The sequence below is a fragment of the Poecilia reticulata genome, chromosome 6 (assembly GCF_904066995.2).
Source record: "Poecilia reticulata chromosome 6, P_reticulata-male-v2, whole genome shotgun sequence".
Classification (NCBI taxonomy): domain Eukaryota; kingdom Metazoa; phylum Chordata; class Actinopteri; order Cyprinodontiformes; family Poeciliidae; genus Poecilia; species Poecilia reticulata.
In genome coordinates this window covers 23853642-23861840 of record NC_088835.1, presented here as the reverse complement: position 1 = coordinate 23861840, position 8199 = coordinate 23853642, and the positions used below count along the sequence as shown (strand labels likewise).

Sequence of the window (8199 nt, the reverse complement as noted above, 5' to 3'; positions counted from 1 at the left end):
TACCCAAGATATGAATTAGTTGTTGAATCTTTCAAATTCAGACTGTGAAAAAGGTCAACTGAATGACTGACAGGATGATTTAGAAACATGCTCCAGAAACATGTGAGCCAGATCTAGAATAACAACACATAAAAGTGATGAGGTGATGCTGCAAGTAGGTTAAGATAAGAGTTATCTTTTGGGGGGGTTTTCCCCACACATACTTAGTATGTATGTTATGCATTCAAGTCATGAAATTGCTATTAACTTAAAAAACAAATTCTAAGTAATAAGTACATATTTTTTGCACATCATGTTTTCCTTTCTCCCACACTTCTGCAGCACCTGCATTGTCATTCCATCCAACACATGCTAGAAAGTACAGCTGCAAAAAACAAAACGTAAGATATACACGATAAAAGATGATTATGACCTCAAAAATTTCTTACATTGTGAACAGAACTGTAGTGGTATTTATAATCAATCTCTCTCCTTCTTGTAAAACCTTCAGCAGACTGAAGATTAATGCTGCTTTGGACTACATTTATTCATATCAAAGCTGCAATCTCTGATGTGGGCGTGCACTTAATGTATATTCACAGTATGACTCATAAGAGGAGAAGAAGGAGAGTTCAAGCTGCCGGAACTCACTCTGAAGGTGAAACAAAAACACACTTAAGTTATTCAGATGATTAATGGGTACAAACCTGTTGTACTAGGGTGTATGTGGGCCCCAGTACAGTGAGTAAACAGTAGGTGATTAGTGTTATGCTGGGAAATACACCTGTTGTTTTTCCCATTTTGAACCAGCGCTTTACAGTGAAAAACCCCAACTGTCCGCAATTACAAGTTCTGATAATTCTCTGGTAAGATTCATACTCTAGCTACTTAGGAAAGCTTAAAGAGTTCAGGAGGTTGTTTGTTTTACCTCGAGGCATGAAAAGCAGACAGACGGGATGCGGTTCAGTTGCTGTGACATTTTATGGGCGCCAAATTGTGACCTTTCAAGGTTACACATCCCCCCCTCTGAGAGGTGGGCTGTCATAAAGCCACTGTAACCAAAATAGTTCAAACAGCTTCTTGAAGCTGTTCATTTTATTTTTAGGAACCTTTTATATTCACTTTTAATCAGTTGAATGTTGACAAATCATTTGCATAGCAACATTTGTTCTAAGTTTGTTCTTTTCAGAGATGGGTACAGTGATAAGAATTGACCTCAAACCTCACATCTCCCCCAGAGGAGTGTACTATGAATCACAAAGTGCTGTAAAACAGACAGTCTGCACAGCTACCAGTATGCTGAAATTATAGGCTATGCTACTGTAGCTGTTGTTAGTCATACATGGAACATAAGGTACGGTTATTGACTTGATACTTATTCTTCACGTGTAATATAAACACACACACACACAAAAATCACAGGAAAACATGAGATCAGAATCAATTTAAGAAAATGTTTTAATGAAATTATTTTCTTATTATTCTCAGAAAAATAAGAGAATAATTTACAGTGCCAAAAATAATTATCCCGTTATACATCATTGCTAATAAATGAGACCTGGCTTAATCTTAACAAATGGCCTTTAGAAAGGGTAACAAGAAAAGAACCTTGAAACCTTCATAACTGTACTGTTGCAAAAATTACTAAAGTACTTAACAAAATAACATAAATAAATCATAAACCAACCATATTCAGAAGTTTGTTGCAATGAGAGACTTCTCTTTTAGAGACATTGTGAGGAACATCTGATTTCCAAGAAGAAAATAAAAAACGTGTTGTTTTTTTTAAACAACCAGTCCACCGAACTGCAATGGCCTTTAAGTGTGCTCAATGCAAATAAATGCACCGTTGAAGAAAAAGCATTGTTGAAGCATTTATACAGAACATTTCTAAGAATCTGTGAAATGCTTGGGGAATAAAAATAGGTTTGAGATCCAAGTTTATTTATTTATTTTTATGTTCTAAGGAGGAATATCACTGAACATCATCTCAAAACAGTCTCCAGAGCCTTTAAAATTTAAAGAATTTGAGTGGAGAAAAAATGGGTCAACACTGCTCCCACTGCATGCAAGTACAATAAAAACTATTTTCTTTCTTATAGATTTATTTTGATTTTACTTTTTAACACTTGCACACAACTGATCATCATATAATTTGAAAAATCACACAACATAAGTAGCAGGTAAAATGCAGCTCTAAATTAAACTAAGGTAATAAATTAATTAATTCAGGAAAAACAAACTATAAGCCACCTTGGTCATATGTGAAACATGATTTCTGCCTGAACTTAATAACTAGTTGCGTTACCTTTAGCCCAACATCAAAAGTGTTTGCCATAACTGCTAATGAGTACGTAACATCATTGTGGGGAATTCGGACCCACTTTTCTGTACAGAATTGTTCTACTGCAGCCACCCTAGAGGACATTAAAACAACGGCCTGTTTAAGGTCATACCACAACCTCCAAATCGGGTTTAAGTTCAGACTTTGACTAGCCCACTCCACGTCAATACCTCCATTAGAAATATAGTTGCCGAGAAAATTACTGACGTGTCTAATGCTTATTTTCCCTACTAAGGGAGTAAAAATGCTGGAGTTACGTTGCCATTGTAGAGGGCAATGTGAAATCATGTCTTATTTGTTCTCCATGACACAGAGTATTTCTGCCTTTTGGCTCTCCCCCACTGGGACTTCCTACTGTGCTTTACAGAGCCGAACCTAAATGATTCATGACAACAGTCTGAGCCATGGGGGGAATGAGTTGTGCTTTTTTTTATGAGAACCTCAAAAGCAGACCCGGGGAAATGTCTCATCTTTTCAGAAGCTTATTAAGCCCCATTGAAAACATATCAAACCTTCCCAAACATTTCCATCTCTCCGTCTGTTTAGGTCCTTCCTTACAAACTTGATTTGAATTCACAGCACCCCCCCTAAAAACACACACAGAAAAACACTGACGCATCTTCTCATCCGTCACTACGGTAATCAGACGCTCCATGGGTAAAACATCTCCCCCTTTCAAACCAATGCATACGTTTGCTCACAAACCACTGTTTCTCTACACGTTGCTTTCCGTTTCTCTTCAGGAAGCGTTTGCTTTGTTCAACAACCCTCAGCTCTCTTTGTTATGCAAATGACTGCCGTGCCGTTGCCGAGTACCTCTGCTTTCCAGACCAGTGGAAAAATGTGTGCAATTGTAAATGTCATCTGTCTATATCTCTCAGTGTGGGGTCACAATCAAACCATTTTCAGTTGGAGATTACAGAGGTTCAGAAGCAGAGAGGAGAATTTTAATGTTTGCTGCAATGACAAGGGGTTCAAATCACACACTGGTAACCACAAGGACAGGTATGTACCACACTCACCGAGAGCTATTTTACTGGAACACAATGTGAGCTTTACAGTGAAATTTGATTCATTTTCTTCAGGGATCGAGAGGAGCTGCTGCGCACTGTGTCGACAACAGAAAGCCAAATCTGAAAACATTTGCTACTTTTCACATTCAAGACAGAAGGAGGAATATCAGACGAAGACTCCCTGCATTAAGACACGTGTGAAGTTTTGTTTCAAGGTAAGAAATAAACCTGTCACTAGCAGCTTAAAGTTCATTCATGATTTAGCTATTTTAACCCGCAAAGTATATACACTGCTCAAAAAAATAAAGGGAACTCTTTAACATTTAAGTGAACACTGAAGTGTTCCCTTTATTTTTTTGAGCAGTATATTACATCAGTTGTTGTGAAAGGGTGCCATAGGTCAGGCCTTTTCTATGTTTTTGGATATTTAACTACGGGCTTGTTAATGCTAATAAATTCTATATATAAACAGTAAACAAATTGTGTACTATAATAGACAGGATGGGTTTATTTTTCCCCCTTTGCCGTAATCATAAAAAAAACATACAAGAACATTGTGCTGCCTTCAGGCTTTGAGTAACGCCTCCTGGAAAATAAGCAAATTAGATTGTTAAAATACCGAGTTGCTCTGGGCAGTGGGGAATAAATCCTGCTTGTGCTCACTGGACGCCTGTGTTACTTTGAACAGGACAAAGTGAGGATGGAACAAAGGGAGCCGACTGTGGATCCTGCTGCTGAAGTTGCGGAGGGGAGGTTTAGAGAGTTGGCCACCAAGTGGTTCATAGATTCTCAACTGCCTCTTATTGTCAACAACGGCCTCTTCCCCAGCTGGTTCCTGGGCTTCATTAGCAGAAAGTAAGTATTCACAGAAGATGTCCTGTTATTTTGCACATTTCACACTCATGTGTAATGTAAACTTATTTTTAACACACACACAAAAAAAAATCCTTGGTACTGCTATTAGTTTTCTGTTTGCATGCATGTTTAATTCTTTGATAGATTTTAAATTGTAAAAAAAAAAAGTCGGAAACCCAGAGAAGCAGTTACGTCCATACAAGCCACAGACATGTTATCTGTGATGGAAAGTGTCCACTCTACAGTACGCCCACATCCACTTTTTGCCCTTTCCTCTGGCAGACACCACACTCCTACATAAAAAAGTATGTGGGACAGTTGCTTAAGTACAACCAGTGTCAGCTATTTCGAAAGGGCATGTTGTGAAATGGGTTTTTCCTTTAAGACAGTGATACTTCCAAAGTGGAAATTTTTTTGAAAGTGCTTTACTGTCCCAGAAAAAATAATAGAATTTTTAAAATGAGTTACAAATAGGCTTAAAATGTATATTTGAAGATGGTCTGATTTTCACACTGTTCTTGGTCTGTCTACAGAGATGCTGAGGACATGCTTAGAGAAAAGGAGCTTGGCTGTTTCCTGATTCGTCTCAGTGATAAAGCTATTGGATATATTCTGTCGTACAAGTGAGTACTGGTTTACTCCGATAAACCTGGTTTATTTATTTTTAATTGTTATTTTAAGCAGATTTTTCATATGAAAGATAACTTCCTCACAAATTAACTCTGCTTCTTGGAATATTAAATAATAAAAATAAGCAGCACCATCAAATATGCCTTTATTCTTAGCACTCCATCCAAACTTTAGACTTTTGGAGCTTTGGAGACTCAGAAATATCCCAATGTAATTATTATTTTTTCTTTATTGGCCACTTTTACCATTAATTTAAAAGTTTGAGTTTTACACATAAAATAATTGCAACAGCTTTCTAGAAATATCCTGTTTTTATTTTGCAGAGGCAGAGATCGATGTCGCCACTTTGTGATAAGCCAGAGCGAGACGGGACGGTTTATAGTGTGCGGAGACACAGAGGGACACAACACTTTGTTCGACCTAATAGAACACTATAAAACAAACCCAGTTGAGCCCTTTGGAGAATATCTGACATTTCCATGCAATGGGGTGAGTTTTCAACCATTTTACTTTTTTTGTTTGTTTTTCTTTTTAAACAGGATTTGATCGGTCTTCTAACTGTTGTTTTTGTTCTTATAGGATGTCAATGAGGACCTCTATGATATCATCCAGGTCAACCCCAAAGAAAAACCGGCTGCTCCTCTCAGAGCAGCAAAGAAAGTACATAAGCAGCAGATGAACTCAGCCACAGAGCAGCAACCAGTGCGGGCACCAAGGATTAACAGGACTCAAGAGGTGAGTCCAAAGAATAAAAAAATAAACGAAACATAAATATATATTTTATACACTGTTATATTCTACCAATATTTTCTGTACGAAACATAAAACGTAAATATATATTTTTGATTTCTATTTATTTGCATTCTTGTCAACTTTATTGTGTTTTGGCATTGTCTTTAATTGTGAATTTATGAGAAGGAAATTGCAATTTCATTGTTGTGTCTATGACAAGTCTATCTTGATCTAATTATTTACTAACTTGTTTATCTGGAAATACAACAAAATTTTACATGATGGCCGGCTTTTCACATAAATGTTTTTGTTTTCTTAAAAATAGGAAGTACCACCTTTGCCACGGAGGACCAGGCACGTGGAGAGCGCCCCAGTCAGTGACAACGATGGAGTTCTTTATGCTCAGCTTAGGAAGCAAACGCCTAGAGCCCATCACACCTCCAGGGACAAGTCCCCCAGCTCAAATCAAGGCAAAGCCGAGAGGCTGAACACTAAGGAGCAAAAGAACGGCAGGTGTAGTCCTTCATCTGACCCTGAATCTCTCTACTCCGAGCTCAACGCGCTTGACAGCAAGAGCATGTCCCTGCCTCTGCTGGACAACATCTCTGATGGCGAGCAATGCTACAGACTGAGCGTACCTCCTGACACGCCGCCACGACTTTCCCCGAGGCCAGTCCGGCAGGCCTCTGGCGGCATCTCGCAGTCAAACAGCAGCCACAGCCTGGACGCCCTGAGCGACCACTCGGTCTATCACCTGGCTGGCAGCCACAGCCCAACAGCATCTGAAACTGCATCATCCACAGAGCAGCTCGAAGACTCCCTGTATGCCGAGGTCTCCATTGAAGCCCCCGTCGTTGATAATGACAACACTTATGAGATCCTCCCCAACCACAAGGAGCCCGTCAAGCCTAAAGCCAACAGCAACACTCAAGAGCCTGGGGAGGAGACCAAACGCAAGTGTAGCCACGCGTCCTGGGGGATAAAGGTGAGTTGCAAGCTTTTCTTTCAGTACTCCTTCATTATTATGTATTTTTGCCTTATTTTCTAATATTGACAGGTTATATATTTACTTTTTGCAGAATGACAAATGGAAATGGCTTTTCCCCGAGACCAAGAGGAAGTGACAAACCAACTAACGAAGAAAAGGCTCACCTAATTTCACTTATCTAACACTACTTTGCTACTTCTGTTGTATATTTGCTTTCAATGTATTTATTTAAAACCGATCAAAGTTACCTTTGTACCCATCTAATTGAATTTATTAAAGCTGTTGAAAATGTATAAAATTGCTTCAATAAGCCCATTTCAGTAAATTAGACATATTTAAATCACTTTTTTTTTAGAGCTACAACTAAACTGCTGTGAGAGATAATAAGCACTAAATGCATGTTCATATATGGGCATGGAAACATGGAGGAAAAACAAACATTTAATGGAAACTTGTATGGAAATTGCTGTCATCTGGAAGGGAAGAACAATCTGATATTTTTGTAGGGGAGAATGTCAAATGATTTGCCTCACATGAGTTCCTGGAGAAGTCCAGACTAATGAGCCAGTTTGGCCACTTAAAAAGAAGAAAATAAGCAAGGTTAATGATAGATGACCTCTGCGTCCTAATAAGGAAACACTAATGCAAAATGCTGGGCTGTTGTGGAACGGCAGAGGCATTTCTATGTGCAGATATCAAAATGCAAATAACTGCTGAATTACAACGTAGGAGAAATACCTCCCAGTGTTATCAAAACTCTTGCTGTGTATGGTTCGCTCTTACTTACTTTAGCTCTCCATAGCTGCCTGGAGAAGCATTCCTGTAATGCAAGGCCTCGTGTGGGCACGTTCAGAGAAATACAGCGCGCTCATGGGGGAAAAGGCTTGCACCTGATATTTTGCTGCCATAAGAGCTTCACTTATTTTCACGGAAAACTAATTTGCATAAAGATTTTTAAAAGTACGCATTCAACAGCAATGGGGAAATAAGTATAAGGTTCCTAAATGCCTTCTAGTATCTTTTATCATGTGGCTCTTTTTTTTTTTACTTTTCTGGTTACTGCTTTAGTGGGCCCTATAAACGACAATAAAGCTTATTTTCATGCTCGTGTGCCTGCATGAATTTGTGCAGACACACGACGTAGTGTATCTGCACTAAAACAGAAATACATCTGTTGCAGAGTTGCGTTTGGAACAGAAGTTTTAGAAATTAGAATATAAGGTGTTTCCCCTATAAGTCCTCTAAGGGAAACCAGGATATGTTAAACTGCCGAAATGTTAATCATCCAGTTTTTGTGACCTTTCTGCTACCAGCTCTTTCACAACCAAGAACTGCATGATAAAATGTCGTTACTAAGAAAATTAATAACAATGTAAAGTCGTAGCAGAGCTTTATGTAATAAGTGTGTGATTGTGCAACAGTGGAAAACAAACGACAAATGGTGTAAAGCTGCGATGGATAATTATTGCATAAGTTCCTCATTGAGCAATAGTGGTATCTCTGTATGATGTTATGAAATACACTTCATCTACATCAAATTCACATAACAAGGAACACTTCACATAGAAATGCTTATTGACTAATTCTCTCCTTTACTAATGTTACTAAGTCTTGGTCATTGCAGCACATTAATACACCCAGACTCATGTTATTCCACT

The 8199-nt window shown here is 38.5% G+C and overlaps 1 protein-coding gene across 1 annotated transcript; it reads left to right on the top strand.

The window, feature by feature from the left end:
• Positions 1 to 3010: 3010 nt before the first annotated feature.
• On the top strand, positions 3011 to 6839 carry LOC103466573 (uncharacterized). The gene is made up of 8 exons (XM_008412250.3): positions 3011 to 3328; positions 3409 to 3551; positions 4025 to 4191; positions 4725 to 4814; positions 5145 to 5310; positions 5401 to 5556; positions 5879 to 6538; positions 6633 to 6839. Exons 1-8 carry the CDS (start codon positions 3181 to 3183, stop codon positions 6675 to 6677), a joined length of 1575 nt encoding a protein of 524 aa, XP_008410472.1. The 5' UTR covers positions 3011 to 3180; the 3' UTR covers positions 6678 to 6839.
• The last annotated feature ends 1360 nt before the right edge of the window (positions 6840 to 8199 follow it).

Bases quoted from the DNA above. Each gene is read 5' to 3' on its own strand.
- LOC103466573 (XM_008412250.3), top strand. From the start codon at position 3,181: ATGTCATCTGTCTATATCTCTCAGTGTGGGGTCACAATCAAACCATTT. The intron at 4,192-4,724 runs GTAAGTATTCAC...GTCTGTCTACAG, and splicing joins CTGGGCTTCATTAGCAGAAA to AGATGCTGAGGACATGCTTA. The intron at 6,539-6,632 runs GTGAGTTGCAAG...TACTTTTTGCAG, and splicing joins ACGCGTCCTGGGGGATAAAG to AATGACAAATGGAAATGGCT.